Source organism: Lytechinus variegatus, chromosome 8, assembly GCF_018143015.1.
Source record: "Lytechinus variegatus isolate NC3 chromosome 8, Lvar_3.0, whole genome shotgun sequence".
Classification (NCBI taxonomy): domain Eukaryota; kingdom Metazoa; phylum Echinodermata; class Echinoidea; order Temnopleuroida; family Toxopneustidae; genus Lytechinus; species Lytechinus variegatus.
Genome location: NC_054747.1, coordinates 26,026,137 through 26,048,799, shown reverse-complemented (window position 1 = coordinate 26,048,799; position 22,663 = coordinate 26,026,137). Strand labels below are relative to the sequence as shown.

The 22,663-nt window shown below is 37.9% G+C and overlaps 1 protein-coding gene across 1 annotated transcript in view; it reads right to left on the bottom strand.

The window, feature by feature from the left end:
- Positions 1 to 5,295: 5,295 nt before the first annotated feature.
- Positions 5,296 to 22,663, bottom strand: part of LOC121420249 (vang-like protein 2-B) — a 39,275-nt gene continuing 21,907 nt past the window's right edge. Inside the window, exons 3-5 of the mRNA XM_041614818.1 lie at positions 15,441 to 15,605; positions 14,790 to 15,017; positions 5,296 to 8,531 (exon numbers count right to left, since the gene is read on the bottom strand). Of these exons, the coding sequence (XP_041470752.1) occupies positions 7,137 to 8,531; positions 14,790 to 15,017; positions 15,441 to 15,509 (1,692 nt within the window). The 5' untranslated portion in view covers positions 15,510 to 15,605 and the 3' untranslated portion in view covers positions 5,296 to 7,136. The remainder of the gene's footprint in view (positions 8,532 to 14,789; positions 15,018 to 15,440; positions 15,606 to 22,663) is intronic.

The window sequence follows — 22,663 nt, the reverse complement described above, 5'->3', positions numbered from 1 at the left end:
ATTTGGGTCTACAGCTCATGACAATGCAATATTACCAATTCAACTCAGAAAGGAATATTCAGACTATGTCCCAGCTTTTCAATACATCGATCTAAAATAAAGAAAACCCTTGCATGTGGATAGTCTAGGAAATTGGGTCTACAGCACATGACAATGCAACACTACCCCCTTCAACTCAAAGGATTATTCAGAGACTACATCCCAGATGCTGTATATTTATTCTACCTGCCATCCTCCTCATAAATCGTACTGTGACAAAGAGATTGATATGTATCTCCTCTTTCATCTTCTACATATCATTTGTGCATAGTAGTTGCATTCCCTGGAGGCACACTGCGTATGTGACAAAGCAAGGATTCTCGAAAACCAGCTTGTGTCAACAGCAACCCCCCCCCCTTATGTGATCTAGGGTCAGGGAAGTATGTATACATACCCCATTCAAAAAGTTTTGTGATAGAGAAGATTATGAATTTAGGAATATATGACATTAACATTTTGTTCATCTGTTCTTAAGAATTTAGTCAAAGCTGTCAAAAGTGTCTCTCTTTCCCATCCTCTGTGCATCTAGCCTCTTCTCTCTGCTACTACGACCCCCTCATTTTTATTTATTTCCTTTTTAATACATATATATATATATGTGTGTGTGTGTGTGTTTATATTGGCAAATTAAATCAATCTATTTTATTAAATTATTTACATGTATCTTTGCTCTGACATTCACATCCTACATGAATTGCCAATACCTACTTCTAGTAATTGGACACATCCGAGAAAGAATCAGCAATACTACCCAGGGCTTTGCAATATTTCCAATAACATCACCACACCAATTAATACAAAATACAATAAAATAATTTGCCCTTTCAATAAATTTAATGGATGTCACAACTTTTAACTTTACAATGCACATCTTAAAAATCAATTCGAATTTCAGTTTCACGTAATTTGACAAAAAAGCTTGCAAATCTGCTCCAGCATTCAGTTTCAATTCAATACAATTAAATACTCTAATTAAACTCATTATCTTGAGGTTCCTCATTGCATAAAATGATCTAAAACGTTACAAACCTTTGATTAATGTATTACAATTAGCTAAGCAAGAGTCTTATATATGGTTAAGAACTTCATCACATTCCCTACACCAGTGCCACCTGAAGCATTCAAAGTGAAAGATTACCCAAAACAGGTAAAATGTCATGATTTATTAAAGTGAAATCTTGTATTCCAGTCCAGAGATATTGAAAACGATAATTTAGAGACAAATTTTGATTCAACTTATCTGGTATCAACGCAATCGCAGTAATGGCAAAAACTGTGAGTATAAAAGAGAATATCGTAAATGAGGGATTGATGTTTGTTACTATAATGGACACTCACATGCACGCAACATTAATCACATGCGCAATATAATAATTACTAGCAGTCTCAGGAGCATGTGTCATAAAACATTACAACTATTGTAAATTTGCTATTATGGCAGCGACCATGGAAACCGTTATGAAATGGGTTCCAGTACTTGAAATATTACTAATGAGCAGCAATAGCACATTTGGACATGATGATCGAGAAATCAAACTGAAAGAGAATGTAATACGGTCATCATACCAATGACACCGACGCTAACCCAACCAATGAAGTCATTTGACATAACGTAAAAGCTAAAGACTGGGCTAGAGTTCTCTTCAATGTGGTGAGTAAAATGGAAGACCGGGAATTAAACAGAAACAGAAAATTCAAAATTCTGAAACTGAACTAAAAATGAATTATAGGTCTAAAAAAAAAAAAAAATTATGGGTCAAATGGGTAGCAGAAGAGTTCTGATTTTTTTACGAGTTTTGATTTAACAGAAATAACTTCCTTTAAATGAATAACCTATTTATGTTAGTCTACAAATTTCTTAAATAACTCGAGAGAATATTAACTTGCCTATTTTGAAATAACTTGGAAAAGGATGTATCTTTAGAATTGAAGAGTGTATCACTTAACGAGATACATATTGACCATTTAGTTTGGGTTGGAAAAGAAGACTCACCTCATACATTTTGGGTAATTAATTGTAAAGACCACTTTTGCAGTAAGCTTGCATAAAGTATGGTCAAATGATTATTTACAAAGCTATACTGTATACTCATTTTTTGTGCCTTTCCAGAAACAAGGCATCTATGCGCCTCACTTTGTATTTGTACTTTTATTTATCTTCTCTTAACTGCAATTTACTAAATATATATTAATAATAATAATGAACATAATAGCCAGAATGGTGTTAACCCGCACCATGCTATGGACATCTAAAACCATTATGAAACTAAAACAAATTTGTTTACTCCTTCAGCACCTACCATTATATTAAAATACTACTTTGCTAGTACAAGGCAAGCTAGAAAATACATGTGCTGCTGTCACTTTGCAAATACCTACATGTACAAGCTCATTTTGAATACATACAGAAACATATGCTATGAATACAAAAATGAAAGAAATTTTGAATTTCTATGTCGGGGTCTATTTCAGAGTTCAACTACATTTCGAATACTTAACTTTAAATTTACAATAGTTGGAGATTATACACAGTCGTTGATATAATAGAAAACTGCAACTGGTAGCAGGGCTTATCAATATATTCTTCGTAATTATTTCCATGATTTAATTTGGTCAATTTGTTTTTTTTTAGTCCTAAAAAGGCATAATTCTTCAAAAGGCAAAAAGCTGTAATGGCATAGTAGAATGGATAAAAACATGAAAACACTGATTATGAAAGTGACAACACCGATTTTTCTTTTTTTAAATACATGTACATGGAAAATGTACAACGGGCAAATAACAACATGAGCAAAACATTTAAATTCGTTCTCTTGTGATCAATTTACAGCAAGATCAAATAGCTACATTATATTATCAACTATATACCTGAAAACAAAGTAACAAAAATGCGCAAAAAAATGAAAATGATACGCACACTATAACTTTAATAATATATGCAAACAAAGTCCAGCTAGTAATGTTTGTATATGTACATGCGTGAGAAATTTGCACAATAGTTTTTACAAATGAACGCTTTGGACATCGCAATATAGAACATACATAGGTACATGTGCATATAAAATAGGTATATATAACGAACAATGCCACAATGAAAAGATGAGATGAAAATAAAGACAGTTTAAATGCAGTAGAATGGCAAATACAATTATAATGAATTAAAAGGAACACATTAAACACAACTGGAACACATCTCCTAGTTTGGAAGAAACAGTAAAGTTCAAAACTCAAATGTTTAATTAAATAGTTTGCAGTATAATTATGATTTAAAAAAAACCCAAAGTACTTGCAGTCTGGAAATACAACATCAGATTCTGTTTTGTTTTGTTTTTTTCGATTTGTATTGTGCTCCGTCTTACAGAGATTTGTAGTAAATAGATCCAAAATCAAACTCAAATTTTGTTTGAATAAAAACTCCAGTGAGTCCAGTCACCTAATGAAATGAATTTAGAACAATCACCATTTGAGTTGGTTTTAATCTAAAACCTGGCAAAAAGTCTACTCAAGAAATCAAATTCTTCATATCATGAAATCATTTTGCGTTAACAGAAAACAATTTTTGGTATCAATAAATAAGTTTAAACAAATCAACAGCTTCTCTTAATACATCGGGTATAAGATCCAGGTGAGTGTTTCATAAAGCTGTTCGAAAGTTAAAAGCGACTTTAATAATGAATGACCGGTGACCTTTTCTTGTGGTAAACGATTGATAGGTGTTGAATCATTTCCTAAGAAAGGATCACCAGCCACTGGTAAAGTCGCTCATGATTTACGAACAGCTTCATGGAACACCCCCCCCCCCAGAAAACAAATTGTACAAACACATTTTGAAAAATTGTATATCAACCAGGCGAGCGCGATTGGTGATCCTTTCTTATGGTAAATGATTTTCACCATTGAATGTTCAATGGTGATTATTTAGCGCATAAGAAAGGTTCACTTGTCGTTCATAAAGTTGCTCTTAACTTACGAACAGCTTTATAAAATGGCCCCCAGGTAGACATCAACATACAACAGTCAACAAAGACACAGATATGTGAAACATATACTCCTTTCTTTCCACAAAACACAACCTCATTTCCAATGAAACATTTATATTACAGAAGTAGACAGCAATAAGATATAACACATCAAGATTCAAGATATCCACAAAAATAGGACATTTGCACCATTTTTTATCTCTCCACATGAAATATAGAAATACAAAAGATGACAAGATGTTGGATTGAGACGGAGGGTGTGACAAATTACACATGGCACAATGAGTACTCTTACAATAATAATCAAGATCTATGTCATATAGTACTTTACATATGAATTGTACTTATGCATTGTTAAAAAAAATAGTACAAGTACTACAAGATTAAAGATACCTTTCCACAGAACAGTACCATAATACAAACAACCACTTGCTAATTGCTTTGCAAAATGTCAATAAATACTTCAAGTTGTATACGATATGGATCTGAAACGTTTTCCTCAGTTGAAATGTGACCTTCGAAAGTACACAACAAATCTTATCTATGTGATATTGAGTCTGGACCTACCGATAAAGTGGAAAAAAGGTGTCATGAATTATAAATTATCAAGGTTGTGCATTACCATGAAGCCTGGTGACAAGACTAGCTGGAAAGTGGAATGCACTTCCAAACTACTAGGTCTAAAATACAAAACGTAGCATTAATTGTATGACTGATTTTACAGATTGATTGTGCATTGTGGTCAATGTTCTGACTTGCAAAAAATTGTTCTACAAGGATAGCTAAGTTTTTAATTGCTTACAAGTATTAAAGCACCTCAGAAATAAAAGCATTGTGCCAATGGCCAAGACTACAAACACAAAAGGTGGTATTCCCTTACTCGTAGTACTGATTGAGTCATCAGTGCATAAACTTGCTTGTTTTAGTCTTTACACAACATGTTTATGGAATGCCACTTGTCAACTCAGACACTAATTTGGTTGGCAAAGCAACGCAAAGATCCTAGTAAAATATCAATTTTGTCAAGAAGAAGAAAAGGATCAAGAGGAGAGTATAAATTCAACTTCAATGATTTTTTATCAAATCCTTCTGTATTTTTCACAAATATGTCATCAGAGAGAGAGAAGATATGGCATTCCATACAATTATGTCCAAAAATTCTCAGATTTTGGAGGAGCCAAAGAAGGGTCTATTTTATAAAACCCCTGTATTTATGTCAGAAAGGTTTCATAGTAATACACTACCATACCGATGACACTTTCTCTATTTGGTCTGCTATTCATCTAGCAGGAATCCAGTTGAATAATTAAGATGTGTGTTTCTACTTCACAGTGGCTTTAACACTTATTTCCCAATGTTTTGTCTCAGATGAAACGTGACGATTAGCAAAGAAAATGAGCTTGAGGGATTCAAGCGTGGAACACATGTTCTTAAGACCCTGTCACAACGTTCCGTGCAAGCCTTGCGGGTGAGGCAACTCTCCCGCAACAAAGTTTAGAGCATGCTCAAAACTTTTCTGCTTGCAAATCAAACTTGCGTGCGCTTCTGCGTGTGTCATATGTGCGAGATACTGTCAATGCTGGCGACCTGCAGGTAACAGAAATTGCCATCTGCAAGTCACATGCAAAGTCTGCAAAGAACGATGTGACAAAGTCTTTACTTTTTGTAAGGTGAATCTAATAAATAGAAGATGACGAAGAGCAATGTTTTTGTGCACACAGACCAATCAGAACAATACACTTGATGAATTATATACAATGAAGGATGACTCCCAATGCTACGATAAAGATCCCACATGAACAGCGTTAAGTACATACTTAGCCAATATGTGAAATTCACATGTATTAGATTACTTCAAATTTGTGATGTCCACTAAAAAACATATCAACAAGATGCATGAAATAGTGTGCACAAGTATCTTTAAGATTTCAAGAAATGTTATTCTGAATACACTTTTTTTCAAGGCAGCACTTAAATTGAATAAGAATAGCGCACATCCCCGTCCCCCTTTTCAGATACACCACTGAAAGTGTTCCTCAGTGGGTTGAAAAGCATTGCTTGACTAGAAAATCAAATAAATAAACACATGCTGAATTAAGTACTAAGGAAGCCAGTATAACACTAGTACTGGATGGGGAGAGGGAGAAGAGAAAAATAATGAACATTTGAAAGCATGATCCAAAGTACTAGTATATGTTCAAGGGTGAAATAAATTAAAAACAAATTCAGAGTTCCATGTAGCCACATGCACTAGTCCAAAGGTCACACTGAAAGGTGACCCAGGACGAGACTCCCTTGAATGTGTGAAATTTATAAGTGACAAGGTTTAGGATCTAGATATGCACCATGACACGAATATGGTCACAGGCACACCATAACTTTTGTTGATGTCTCAGCCCTCTGTTCATGTACATACAGTACATGTTGCCTCCAAGTCAGCACTTGTGCAGTATAATACCCTAACGCAGACCTGGGGGCCGTTTCATAAAGCTGTTCGTAAGTTAAGAGCGACTTTAAGAATGAATGGTGATCCACAATCTTTTGGTAAATAATATTCAATATTAAATATATTCATCGGTGATTACTAAGCACGTAAAAAGGATCACCAGTCGTTCTTAAAGTCACTCTTAACCAATACAAGTAGCTTTATGAAACACCCACCTGGGCCAGTCTAAAGTTACAGCTTTTAGCAGGAACTATGTCATACATCTTTCTCTTTCTGATACTCTCATTTTTGGCAACTCGACAAAAGAATGTATGATCAGGGGAGTGTTTCACAAGGCAAATACTTGGTGATTTTCACTGACTAATTTGTTCTGTGCCAATCAGATGCAAGGATTTCAATAGCTTAAAACAGTTCAGTGAAAATCACTATTGTTTCATGAATGCTCCCAGGATAGTTACTGAGAATTCTTCAAGGTACTTATCAGTGGAGATAATGTGGATACGGTAAGTAATTGGTAACTGTCACTTCTGTCGATACCATCATGACACACATACACTGAAGCAGATCAAATACTTTGAAGACATCAACGACCATTTACAACAATGACTGAGTTCGTCCATACTCTTTTACCTTGTCAGGGTTTTTAAAGCAGCATCTTCAAGGTTTTTAGATCAGACTGATGTCTCAGACTGAAGGCGCAGCGCAAAGCGATTCTTCTTGTAGTCAAAGACTTCTTCTCTGATCTTATAGTGAGGTATCTTCATGACAAATACCTGGAGCAGGACCTCACCCTGTCTGAGTTGAAAGGTTGTTCCCTCCTTGAGGGCGCCATTCACCTGGGTGTCAGAAACCAGTTCCCAACCTTGAACAGGGTTGTGATGGTGTTCCGATAAAAGAACGTTGGGACCAGGTTGAAAGAAGGTCTCCAGGAAGGATCGCGGAGCCAGATTGTAGCTGATACAGACAGCAAGATGATCCATGACAGCGTCCATAGGCCATCTCGGTTGCTGTCGAGTGATGCGTAGGTATTTCTGTAGAGGGCGGGCTATCGATGGAAAGATAGACTGTGCTGCTTCCGTTGGATCCATTGCATGATTGCCTGGATGCGTGTCTTCATGAACACGCTTGATGTGCGTGAAGGCTTCTTCCGCCGCAACGAGCAACCTTGCCTTGCGCTTTTTGACACGCCTCTCGTACTCCTGCTCTTCATAGAACCTCTCATTCCTGCTCTGATCACGCCGATGCGCAGCAGTGGTCATAATTGCCCGCGAATGACCGGTGACGTTATCATTGCCTCCGCCACCGTCCACATCATAAAATTTAAAGTTACTTAGCTTCTGGGCCACACGCGATGTTGTTGGCACACGAAGAAGGTGAGAATTGTAAATTTGAAAGTCACGATAATAGTGTTCTAAGACATGAGCGGCGCTCCGCTGGATGCTGAGCTGACCTATCGAGTAGTAACGACTCATACCATCTGGTGAGCGGACAACCTTCAGCATATACATGGGCTGGAGATGCCGCAACTCGAACATTATTACTGCTATATAATGCATGAAGAGCAAAGCATCAGCCAATGACACTGCATACGAGACAATCGCGGCGTAGTTGGTGTCTTGTGGCAACACAACACGCATGATGAAGAAGAGCCAGTATGCCAAGAGCAGCACAAAGATGGCCACCATCATGACGAGGCGGTAGAGGTAGACTCGCGGCATCGTTGATCTGGGTTTGCGGAAGAACAGCGCCCAGCTTCCAACTGCAAGGATGACTAACTTGAAAGCCATGCTGATGAAGAGTCCATCGCAGTGGATGCCGCAATCGCCAGGTTCCCATAGAAGTGGCGGAATCACGACAAAGGCTACCGGAGAGACGAAACCGACGAGGGATAACACAGCAAAGAGGACGATGGGAAAGTATCGTGTGCAGTCAAAACCGATGCTTGAATCCATGCTCTTTGCCAGCCTAGAGAGATCCTCATCAGACGATCGATCTGACGTGCCGGTGATGGCAGTAGTGTTGTCACCCCAGTTGTCATCTTGAGGTAGGATCTGCACCTCAATTACCTGTAAGAGAAGAACATGAAAAATTTAGAAAAATATTTATAGGTACATGAAAAATATATAACATCAGAATTATAGACAAAAACTCTGATACATGTAACATTATATAGAGCATGGAAAAAAAGAAAAATATTGAAAAATATATTACAAATAAAAGAATAATGCAATTATACATTATAAAGCGGAAGGTTATGAAATATCTTAGTGTAAATTTGTATTGCATGACCCCCCTACCCCCCCAAATAAGAGAGAGAGAGAGAGAAGGAAAGATAAAGATAGAGCCCTCTTCAACAACGAAGTATAAATTACAAACAAAATCAGCACGAAGCACTGAATATTACGAAACTTCTTATAAGGTAAAATTTTAATTATTTCATGATAGGCAAGAAGAAGAAATCTAGGTTCCAGAACATTGGAATCATCCTACATGTATTAAATTTATTGACAAGAAATCAAAATTACAATGGAAATGTAGCAAAATCTATATATTTATCTTAATTGTGCACATGTATTTTGTGTACAGTATGTATGTAGAATGATACATGTATGTGGTATATGGTACATGTGCACCGTATCATGGTAGGGTATGTGAGGCAAGCAGTGTGGCATGAATGCTTGTAATATTTGTGAGATAGATGATGATGACCTCACTTGACCTTTGTTATCCCATCTGTCTGAAAGTGATAACAACCTGACTGAGATGGCTAATGAATTACTGAGAGAGACGAGAGGGTGATGGAGAAATGAAATCATCATTTGTAGAGTAGACCTGGGGGCCGTTCCATGAAGCTGATCGTAAGTTTAGACTCACTTTAAGAATCACTGGTGATCCGTTCTTGTGGTAAATGATATTCACCATTAAATGTTCATTGTTGATCCTTTAGAGAGTAAGGAAGTTTTACCAGTCATTCTTAAAGTCACTCTCAACTTTATACAAACTGCTTTATGGAACACCTTCCTTGGCCCTGTCTTACAAAGAGTTATGATTGATCCAATCAATCATAACTCAATGAAGTCCATCGGTGTCATAATTTTGTATGATGCAGTATTTGGTACCCTGGGGTAATAATAATAATCCGCCATTTTGTTGAATTATTTATTTTATTTTTTGCGCTGTACCCTGGGTTACCAAAAAATGTGTACAAGTATATTTTAATGTTTTGTACAGATTTTCTTTTCTTTTTAGTGATCTTATGTAACAATTAATGCATGCAAATGATAACTTTATTCTAATTTTCATGTTCTGTTCTAATCTTCACTTAAGTATAACATAATTCATTTACTATTATAGGCATTAGATTGTATCAAAGAAAGGAAATAGGCGTTGTGATCATTGTCCCCATTCATTGTCATGATTGTCGCACCGATCGTACGACCGTGATCACCATGACAATGTAACTGTACACTATTACAACACGAGATGGCGCTGCACAACGCCGTACCCCGGGGTACTACGGTACCACCGTGTACGGCGTGGTGCATCATATGTACAGGAGATTTTTGCTAAGTGTCCTTTGTAAACAAAGAGGAGCACACTGAATTTTTAAGAAAACAAGGGATGTATGAATACATCATATCTAGAATATACTTTGAATATGTATGCATCTTATATGTTGGCATTGCTGTCTTTCCATACATGTACATGTAGCTGCTATAGATTGGATCAATCACAGCTCTTTGTACAGGACCCTGGGTACGAAATGAGCATGTATCCACACCTCCCTAAAATAAAAGTGGCTGGCCTTCCTTCCTAACTGATCGTGGTTCTGTCAAAACAGTCTTGCTACAAGTAGATGCACACATGAGTGTACACGTACATCTGAAACATGCATGGGAAGCAGTGATTTTTTTTTCCTCATCCATGCATACATTACAGGAAGATTGAATTTAATAAAATGATGAAAACAATCAGCATTGATAAACACATGTGCATGTAGAGATACATGTAGATTTATCTGATTGAATATGAAACAAAACAATTCTTGCAATGACTAGCCCCACATGTACGCTTTGTATCAGCGTTTTCTTTTGGTTGCTTGAACACAGCTTGGGTGCATTTCAAACTTCCCAATCTCCTTCTCATATATCCCGCTCGCGTAAATAAAATCCTCAAATAGCTCCATCTAACATTTTCATGACCCCTGGGCCATGATAGCCCCTTGTGGGTGGCTGAACCTCATGTAGGCTGCGCTGGGAACCGCTGGGAACCAGTTCGTGTTAACAGTGTCTCGTGACAACCTATCAAACTCAGTTGCGATCTAAGGGCTTGTGTGCACTGTATTACAGCAGGGACGTGAGAGGGAGACCCTGATTACAGTATTCGCTATTAGATCCATTGCAAGAGCAATATTCAAATACTGTACAAATAAAGGTATGCACAAAGGCTGTGTATTAAACATAGTTTTTGTTGAACTACATGGCAATTACCACCCCCCATCACTTGGTATTTCACATATTTTGCTGTACATGTAGGTCTACATATACCATAGTGCATAGCACAAATTTTAATGCTAATTTACTTTTTCACTTTTATGTACGTTTATTTTGTATTCGGTGTCCCACTCATCAAGCTATTGCTTTTAGAGGCGCCCTTATCAACCATATTGTACATTCATGTATGATTTTGTGTATATTTTGGGTAAACTAAAATTTAATTTAAATAAAATTTAATTTAAATAAAATGAATTAAGAAAAAAATTGTTTATATTATCATGGTGTATTAAAACTAATAGGCCCACATTCACTTTGATTCTTTGAATGTAAAACAAAAGATCATGTACACACACACCTGTGGAGATAGACCTACAGGAAGACAGTATTAGAGATTAAAATGTTGACATTTCTGAGCAACAAATTTTCAAGCAAACAGCCTCTGTGCACCTCAAATAGAACCTCAAGCCCAGATAAGGAGGTTTGATATCAACCAGAGTTTGAGCAATCTTGCTTGTCTATTTGGTTGAGTAGAGTGATGAGTTGGTTAGGCCGGTTTGCTAGTCATAACAAAACACAGTTCATTCGCACTGAGAAAACATACAAGCTGACAGCACACTCCCCTACTAATATATGATTGATGATGTTTGTGGGCAGAGGGAAGATGCAGCAATTGAACAGACCCATTTAGACTTTTCATAAGGCCTTTTTATCCCAGAGGAAAAAAATATGAGTAAAAAAAAAAATAGGAGAGATATACATGTAGGTCTATAGTGTATGTGTGGTACCACGATTTCCTATCCGAAAGTGTGGAATTATTGAGAAAAGTATGATATTATTTTTAATACAAAACAAGAGCTCAGAATGGTCAAAATTAAGATTCTTTCCTGATAGTTTTAGAATGCTGATAGTTTTCTGAAAGTTACATGTAAGGATGCAAAAAAGGGGCATAATCTCTTAGATCAAATTAACTTTAATTTATGCATCTAAAAAGTTCAGGTATTGGTGATCAGGGTCCTGTCTTACAAAGAGTTACGATTGATCCAATTAATTGTAACTCTATGGAAATCCATCAGTGTCATAATTTTTTCTACAGGAAATTTACACAACGACTTTTGTAAAACAAAGAGAAGCACAGCAAGTTTTCAAGAAAACATTGAATGCATGAACATGCATCATAGAAAATATTTTGTGCATAATAGATGTTGACGTTGCTGGCCGTCCATAGTTGTGATTGATCGGATCAAACGCAACTCTTTGTAAGACGGGGCCCAGGGATTAGGCCCTTACATTTTTATAGGAAGGGATACTCTGATTTCTGGAATCAAATTCTACCTTTATCAACCAAGGTTTATCAATCCCTCTTTTTTTGGTCTTCATGAATAGGGCATATATTGCTTGTATGTGGGATGTGAGGCAAGGAAAGGCAGGACCCAATAACATAGAGCTTAGCAATTGATTATGAGGCTGTTTTCTGCGTTTGATTGCATTGATTATTGTATACGATCTATTGTGAAAATCAGCCCCACTATCGATCGCTAAGCTTTATGATACTGGGTCCAGGCCTAGTCTGCTATGCAGACTCTGAATGGTTCGTGAGGTGGAAACTCAGCACGCGAAGCGCGCTGCTGCTGGTTTGCGAAGTGAACCAGCCTGAAAGGGTGGGCATAGCGAGCCATTTCATTTGCAGCTCCAGTAGACCTAGTCTGCTTTGCAGACTCCTTGAATCAGCTGTGCTACACACACTGCAGATGTGGGTCTACAGTTGTAGACTAGTCCAGGCCCGTCTTCCAGCACATGTGAGCGTCCATAGAAAACATGCCATGATGAATTTGTTGATAATGATGTGTCAGGTTTGTGGATGACAACGCTATATGATGTGTTCAGGGATAGGCTTATAAAGATACCACATGAAAATTGGACAATAACAAATAGGGAAGGGTGGTAAGAATATCAAACAAAGTGCTGCTACGGGCGCGTAAAAAATGTGAAAATGCTTAAAATGACCTGATTCATACGATACTTTGGTCAAAAGTGACATTCAGCATTTTGAAATTTTGAGGCGCGCATACGCGCACGTCGTGACCTTTTCATGACCTCTGATGACATGGACAGTTGACACTTGACCTGAAGTTAATGTGAAGTAAATATTGTTTTTTTATAATTGATAATGAAGATATGATTGATAATGTGATTTTCAAAAATGGCATCTAGATGACGTCATGATGACCTTTTGAAATTGAACTTGTTTCATACACATGTCATAAGTTCCCAAAACTGATGATATTTTGAAGAAAATTGATGACGTAGATTTGGAAATTTTGTGCGAACGAGAAAAGGGCGGAAAAATATAAATGAATAATAATTAAAAAAAATTGTAATAGTTGATCTGTTGATTGACAGATTAGCTAAAAATATTAAAAATCAGTATCCCTGCTTTTTCTGGGGAAAATGCATCTGTAAGAAAAATAATGGATGAATAGCTATTCAGACAAAAATGATAGAAATCATTTTCCACCACACATGGCTATGTACCCATAAATCAATTGGCAATTACATCCAGAGGAAATAAAACTCTTCTCCCAGCATTCCTTGTATTGCCTCTAAGGATAAGATTTCACAGACTATTACACCTGCTACTCTGGAAGAAGAGGAGACTGGATAATGGGTGTAAAGGGAGTCTGGGATGATCCCAAGATAGGCATTCAGAGGTCAAACAAGGTCAAATATGAGATATGGTTTTCACCTGGTAAAATAAACCATGTGCCTTGTTTCATTGAAACTCACTTCTATTGTAACTTCTATTTTTTTTAAGGATTGATATGGATTGGCTGCTGAGCCCTGTTACCATGGTAATTAATATAATGGCAGACTGGTATTTACAATAGTTGAGAAAAGGGGATGGGGGGGGGGGTGTTTCATGGAAGGTTTTGTACTTGATTTTTCGCTGACCTTTCAGCCAATTAGATGCAAGGATTTGCAGTAGTTTCTTATAAACTGTAAATGACATTCACGGTTTATTTCCAATTCGTCTAATGCCAATTCGTCCTATTGCCAACTTGTCTACTATCATTTGGTCTATCATCAGTTCGTCCATTAACCACATGATCTACTTTCATTAGTCTCATACCATTCTGTCTAATAACTAGTTGGCCCATATACCATGTGGTCTAATTAAACTGAAGTGTTAATTGTGCCAAATGAATGAAAAGAAAATGGGTATTAGACCAACTGGTTATTAGACGAGATGGTAATAGACGAACTGGTGATTAAATACAAAGTGATGATTGGACCAAATGGTTATTGGACCAAATGGTTGTTAGACGGAATGTTGATGGAAGGAAGGGCATTAGACTAAATGAAGGTAGACCGTGTGGTGAGTGGACGAGTTGGCAATATACTGTGACATTCACCGACCAACCTTTTCAAGAACCCTGCCTTGCATGAAGTGCAATGTTTGATGTAATTGATTTTCACTACATAAATAGGCCTACATGTAAATGTAATCTGCTCTGGAATCCCTGCACAACAATGGAAGACGTCTACTTTTCAATGTTACAGTGTCCAGACATATCTGCATGTACAGTGCAGTGTAAAAGTAGGCTTTCAATAAGTTCTGTACATGTGATTTTGTGCCTAAATTAATGCTCGAACTAAATTACATGGGCCTACCAACACGTATGTCTCTAAACATTTTTCAACTCATAAAGCCATTGTAGTTTGTTCAAGTCAAAATCAACCCTATTTTTACCATGTTTGTTTTGACAGTTTTCCACTATCGAAGTTACATGAAAAAAAAAAACACTTATTATATTTCATTATTATACAAACCTCATCTCTGTCCTCGTCAGTTGTAGCTCCGTGCGTTGCTATGGTTACTGATCGTTCTACATGAGAATGTCTTTTGCTGTGTCTCCTATTTTCTCCATCATTCTCTGAATCCTCTCGGTTTCGATGTCGCCGACCACGTCGCCCCCTGTGACCACGCTCGCTGTCTTCGTCCGTGTCCCGGTCACGGTATTTGTTCTTCGAGCTTTTACTGCTTCTTGTGCTTTGGTTCTGTAGGAGAAATCCACAAAATTATCAAGGATTCATGTTGGCCTTTTAATCGTGAAATAATTTAAGCAAATCAGCCATTTTCAAAAAGTACACATACCTGTAGGCCTACTAGGGCCGAGTCAAAGCATACTACCGTTCAAATGACTGCTGTTAAAAACATAACCGTTTTGCCGTTTCGTTAATCATATAACTGTATAGGGGGGAAAATCCCCCTAAGTTGCTGGAATTTCACATGTTCTCATCCCTGAATCATTCATTTTGAACTTGTTTTGGATTCTTCTTCTCAATTTGAAAGAAAAATCAATAAATCCATGAGGGAGTGTAAGGGTAACTCCAATAGTCCATGAACTCTTGCCATACCATAATTGAAATTAGCAAACTGTGACTGAAATATTACCGATTCTTTAAAACCCACTATAGTACCTGAGGCTGCGGAGTAACTGGGAACCCCCCATTATCATCAGCATTTTCGGGAGCACCGTCGGTATCCATTTTCAATGTTTTGGCTCCAGAGGGCGGTGTTCCCGGTCCCGTGTCTGTCTTGATGAATACGGCAGTGACCGTCAGTTTGAATGATTATCTCTGCATCTAGAGGGAAGTCAAGAGAGAAAAAAGTGGACAGTCTTTTATTTGCTGAGTCTGAATACAAAAGAACAGGGGAGTGTTTCATCAATGTTAGTCACCCCAAACTGTTGGATAGTGAGAACTTGATGACACAAAATAGCAATTACCACTACAATTATATGACATTTGCTTTGGCAACAATTGCTGCACTATCATCAATTCCACAAACTTTTCAAATGACCAACTTCAATACTGGATTTAACACAACCCTAGCCTAACCCTAAACCTACATTGTATAAACATACCGTAAGACCCTATTGCAACCCTCACCCTAAAGGCTACCGCACACCTTACAACTGTTCACGATCCGATTTTGGAACAAATCGCATTTTGCTAGTTTTCTGAAAATGTTTAGGTTAAAATCGTACGACTGCTATGATGTCATTACGACTACATGTAGATATTAAATTTGCTTTTGTTCTAAGGATGATAGCATAGTCACAGATTTGAAAATAGGTATTCGTACGATGATTTCGAACATTACACAGTAAGATAATTCATGTCTTAATATTAATTAGCATCAAATTCTACTAGGTTTTATTCCAAAATTGGGTCGCAGACCAATCATAAGGTGGGCCTGAAGTCCCAATAAACTAGATGAAATAAAGCCCGGAGCAAGTGTCGCTATTAAATGATGCATCACTGTCACTACTCACATCCATGTACATGTACAGTATTCATACCTTTTCTTTTACATGTACATAAAATTCCCAGGAATTGCAAAAGAAAACCAGCAAAACAGACACTGCAGTATGCAGTGTGTAGAGAAAGTAAAAGTCGAAAGCAAAAATCATGATAATCTGAATTGACATCAATGTGACTGATGTATTGGCATGGCATGTCAGAGTTTCAAATGTTGAATCAACCCCTACACAGTACTTGACCCAAACAGCTGGTCATGTGACCTGTTTATAAGCCGCACCAATCCCATGAGCCCCTGCACCAGACCCTTAAGCTTCAAATAATATGGAGGCGTATTCAGACCAACTTGTTCGAGAATATCAGACCTCTGGTGGGTGTTTCATGAAGCTGTTCGTAACTTAAGAGCGAGTTTTAGAACGCTATAAAATAATCTCCAATGAACATTTAATATTGAATATCATTTAGCACAATAACAGATCACCAGTCGTTCTTAAAATCACTCTTAACTTACGAACAGCTTTATGAAACTGCCCGAGGAACTGGAATTTTACTCTCTGATCTACACCTATCATAAAATACAGGGTATTTTTAGCAGTGTGAAAGCAAATATACTGCAATGTGAAAGGGATTTCCTCTGTGCAAACTGCAATACAGAATGCAGGCACAACCTCAAAATGTTTACATAGTGCAGAGTCTGAAAGGAGACTAGATTCACTCATGTGTGGCTATTCTTCCCTTGACACAGGCAGAGAAAATGTAGTCTAGTTTTCACCCTACATGTACATGTACATGGCAATATCATTTCTTCTAGTGTCAAGTTTTGAGTCTGCGCATTGTAGACTAGTGCAATTGTGCAACCCACAATGTATGGGCGAATAAGCGAATGTGTAATCATGTGAACGATCTATGCTCGAATACTGATGATGCAGTGTATCCCGTGGGACTCTACCCATCAATCCAGCTATAAAGTGCATTCTCTCCCTACTGAATTCATGAAAAACAACTTTTTTACGCATGGAAAGTATTCGTATTTATCACAGGGAGAATTCTCCATCAAAGCCTCTGAGCAGTGTCAAAATTAAATTCACGAAAAAATAAAATCTGAAGCGCAGTTGGCACTGTTTCTTTTCTTTCACAAACTGTCATTGTGACATTGGGCAGTTACCCGAAGCCCCCCCCCCCCCATACACCTGCACGTAGATGCACATACTTTTAATCAAACCATAATATTTTCTAATTGGAACTTATAAATATAATCCACATTTACCTATAATAATATTTCATATGATTTGGTGTAAAAATCTGGAGGAACACAATTTGTTGATGTTATTAAAGGTCAAGTCCACCCCAGAAAAGGGGTGATTTGAATAAATAGAGAAAAATCAAACATGAATAATGCTGAAAATTTCATCAAAATCGGATGTAAAATAATAAAGTTATGACATTTTAAAGTTTCGCTTATTCTTCACACAACAGTTCTATGCCCAACTCAGTGATATGCAAATGAGAGAGTCGATGATGTCACTCACTCCCTTTTTTTGTTTTTTTATTGTTTGAATAATACAATGTTTCAATTTTTACGAATTCTACAATTACGACCCCTTGCTTGAACCACAAAATGTTAAAATAATGGAATTACTGTGTTCTGGGAGGAATTAAACTTTGTTTCTCATGACAATGACAAGAAAGTCAAAATAATTCATATTTTATGTAATAAAATAGTGAGTTGATGATTATCAATCCCCTCATTTGCATGCCGACCAGGATGTGCATATAAAACTGTTTTGAAAAATTAAGCAAAACTTTAAAATGTAATAACTTTCTTATTTTACATCCGATTTTGATGAAGTTTTCAGTGTTATGTTTGTTTGATTTTCACTTTCTATTCAAATCAGCTTTTCGTTTGTGTGGACTTGTCCTTTAATGGAAGAACTTGATTTATAATGTAAAATGCAAGTCCTGCAAGCTTCTCGGTAGATGGGTACAACTGAATATCCAGCAACGGAGCCCTGCCATGGAGCCCAGCGATTGATCTGGACATCAGAGATCCCGATCAATGAAAGGTCTTGACTTCGCCTATCTGGTTCCCTAGATATGTGCCCCGATACAATTTCCCTCTACGTGCTTGTCAAGTATCAATGACTTGCACTGCATTCTCTTCTAGTAGCGAGTCCTAAGGGTTATCACAGGATTGCAGTCTCCGTAGTTTTCCACACTGATCTCTCTTCTTGTTCTTTATCTCTTTTCCTCCCTCGATCTATTTTCTCTTCTTCCCTTTTCTCAATCACCCTTCTCTCTTTCCTTTATTTGCCCCTTTTCTCCTTCCTATTTTGTTTTGCCCCAATACAATTCCGACTATGTGCTTGTCAAGTGTCAATGAGTTGCATTGCATTCTTTTTCGATAGCTAGTCCTAAGGGTTATCGCAGACCACCAATCTCATTTTTGTCTTGTTCCCTCACTCTCTTTTTTCTCTCCTTCCCTCAAACTTCCCTCCTCTCCTTTACTCCAAATGTACAGTGTACAGCATCTGGAATACAAGAGGAGGTGATTGAATGGATAAGTTTCTATATCATCCTTTGGCAATAATCTACATTTACCACATTTGCCACAAAAAGACCCCAGCCCTCACCCAGGTGATGGAATGGGTACCTTGCAGGAAACATGTACATTGGGCCTATGCTTGTGTGCTGTAAAATGGCTTGCCAGGCTAAATGCCAGATATATTCACATCATTTGGAAGCCCAGAGATGTTTAGATTCATAATTTATGATAAGTACACAAGACTGGAATAGCATCTCCAATTTCTATGTGATGGTGAAGATCATTGGTAAACTCTATTTCAAGATGTATTGTACAAGTACATGTAGGTCTGGGGAGGTAGACTATTGAGGCAGACTAGGGGCAGTCAAATGTGAATCAAACGCACTGTGCAATATTGGAAGGTAGGCTGAGGCTAGTCTGCAGGCACAGACCCTTCATTTTCGAATAATTCAGAGTCTGGAGTAGTGAGACTAGATTCATACCGTGGCTGGCTCTGAACCTATGGCATCTAGTCTTTACTCTAGGCCTGTTATTTGTTAGTGTTGAAAATGGGTCTGTGCTTGCATACTACACTGACACTTCTGTTCGATCATGTAATTATCCATGGCTGGAAGGGGAATCGACCAAGGCAATATGAGAGGGTAGGGAGAGCGAGCATGAAATTGAAATCCTGAATCAATAGAATCAATCCCACTCCTGACATTTGTAAATTTGATGTACTGTAAGTCTGTAATGTGAATGATGAGGCTTTGCTATGAGGCATGCCTTGAAGGGCTACAATCTCTTGGAGTGCTCACACCATGCTTGAATATTTTTTTTGTGCCTGCCCCCTCCATCCCCCCCCCCCTTTCCATCCCCATGACTTGTCTTTAGGCATAGACCTTTGGTTTTCACAATTCACAAACTGTATAATGCAGAGTCTGAATTGGTGAGACTAGATTCACTATGCACTGTGAGTGACACACACAGAGTCTTTGGAATCTAGTCTTCACTCTCAATCTGTTAGAGGCCGTTCTCATACGCTTTCTAAAACTAGTTTACTGGAAACCGATTCAGGAAACCACTTTGGAAGATCGCTTTGCTAGCGTTCCCACTTGATCACACGAAAGTGGTTTTCAAAATCACTTCACGTAAAGCGCTCTTGTTGCTATGGAAACGCTCTCAGTGGGGTGACACGTTTCGCACGAAATTTGAAACCGCAGCATAGGCATTCTACACCTGTCGTGTCGAATAGTGCGCTCAAATTGTGCGAAGATCGCTTCCCAAAGAACGGTTGTGTCCTCACGCTAAAACCAGTTTAACGAGGCAGAGCGATCTTGAAAACTACATCGCGAGGTGGTTTTCCAAACTGGTTTGAAAGATCGCTTCCAAGACTGCTTAGACCGTTCTCACTACGCGTTAAACTAGTTTCCAGTAAAATAGTTTGAAGAACGTAGTGAGAACAGCCTCTTATTGGTTGAAGCAAATATGAGTCTGTGCGTGCAGGCTACCCCATGACTATTCACAGACAAAGTGACAGTTTTCTGGCATAATCAATGGTTAAGAAATTAGGCTTTAACAATGTTTGTACATGTGTCATACATGTACATGTAGGCCTAGATGTTTATCATACTAAAATCTTAGTACATTATTTTCCCACATTTTCAGAGGTAGAATCTGTGAAATTATACAGAGAAGGGGGAGACCCCCCCCCCCCCCCTCCCCGTATCAAAAATAGTTTTTCAGGATTCCCTATTAACAACCCACATTCCCACTAGTCTGCAGGCACAGACCCTGATTGAAAATTTGATCAACAAGTGTGTCTCCACGCAAAGACTACATGTAGCACGTACAAAACTTGCTGTTTCGAGGGCCTTCGGTACACAAGGCATGAGTAGGATGCACATTCAGACCCTTTAAACTTGAGTGAAGGGTTTGCACAGCAGACTACATTCCTACATGTACTGTAGTCATTCATTGAATGCAAAGACCACAGAAATTATTCAACACTTCTCACCCCTCCTTCCCTTAATATCAGAACCATGAACCTAACTCCATGATCAAAATCAGTGCTTCTTCTACAGTTTAACGCCTTCATCTTCATCTTCATCACTAACTGTGGGCTGACTCCCCACCATCTGCCATTGACGGGGTGAGGAATTGCGCTGCGGATATCACACACTCATTGCAGTACTGGACAATGGTTTGAGTAATGGTTCAACCCCTCCATCCATGATGATGAATTATGCCCTGTGACTCATCCAGATTACAGAAATAAAATGTGAGGTCATGCAACATGGGTTGGCCTATTGAAATAAAAGGGAAGTCCTAGGAGTAGGAGGAGTCATGTACGTCTACTTGTAGGTGGTTACAAGTATGCCTCCTTGTATTTGATGAAAATAATAAAAAGGTGAACTAAATGCTTAATGTACATGTAGGTCAATGAATAATTCTGAAGGATGTATGCTTTATTTTTTCCTAATATTGCTAAATAATGCTAGATGCATGTACACTGTGGCCAACAAGTGTATTTGTGGTGAATATTCAGTATCAATTTAATTAAAGAGAACTGATCGCTGTTTTGTGTTAATAATGTACAGGGCATGTACTGTTCATTCATGTAAGGCTCTTACCACCCGATGTACAGACATATAAAAGTCACATAAAGACCAAGGTGAAATAAATATATTAGGCAATGTACAAGTAGCATCATAATTGGCATTAGGCTTTGACAATCATTGCCATTTTATCATTGTGACAGTGGTTTCACAATCATTATCACCACCACCACCATCATCACCATCATCAACACTATAGCATCATCATCACCACCATCATCATCATCATCACCATCATCAACACTATAGCATCATCACCACCACCATCATCATCATCATCACCATCAACATCATCATCACCATCAACAACATCATCATCACCATCATCATCATCACCATCATCATCACCATCATCATCACCATCATCACCATCATCATCATCAGTAGCATCATCATCATCATCATCATCATCCATCAACATCATCACCATCATCATCATTACCACGAATATAAACATCACCATTATCAATACACGGCTGCATACATGTACATGTAAACGTTAAAATCACCATCATCATCATCACACGACTCTTCCCACCCTCATCATTATCATCATCCAGTACCAACACTCATCATAATAATAATAATAATAATAATATAGGATATTTATATTGCGCACAATTCCACCTTGTTAGGTGCTCAAGGCGCTCCTATATTACCCGGCTAAGCTAGGCGTTCATAGCGCACACAGCTTCTTAAGGAATTACATGTACTTCCTACCGGTACCCATTTACCAACACTCATCATCAACAAAACCAACAACACTATCATCATTCATCATCATCACCACCATCATTATGATCAATTCGTCGCACGCACCACAAACCGTCCTCTCTGCGCACTTCGATGCGGAAGTTACTTTTGCAGAAAACGCATTTAAAGAAAAGTTTTTTATTAAACCAGCAGTAAGTGCACCTACATGTACAAGGAGAGCAAATTATTTACCAGTGTCTTCGTTAAAAAGTTCAGGTTCCAAAGTTTCACCCCGTATCTTTATATTTTCTTGAAGTTAATTATTTACAACACAGTGGGCAACGTAACAGAGAGGACGATTCATGGAACAGATACATGTACAGTGCGCTTAACTTTGGCATCGAAGTGCGCAGAGAGGACGGTTCGTGGTGCGTGTAACGAATTAATCATCTTCATCTAAAACAATAAGATTATTGATTATAACCGGGCATGGTGGCTCAGCGGTAGAGCGTCCACCTCATGAACGGGAGGTCGTGGGTTCGATCCTC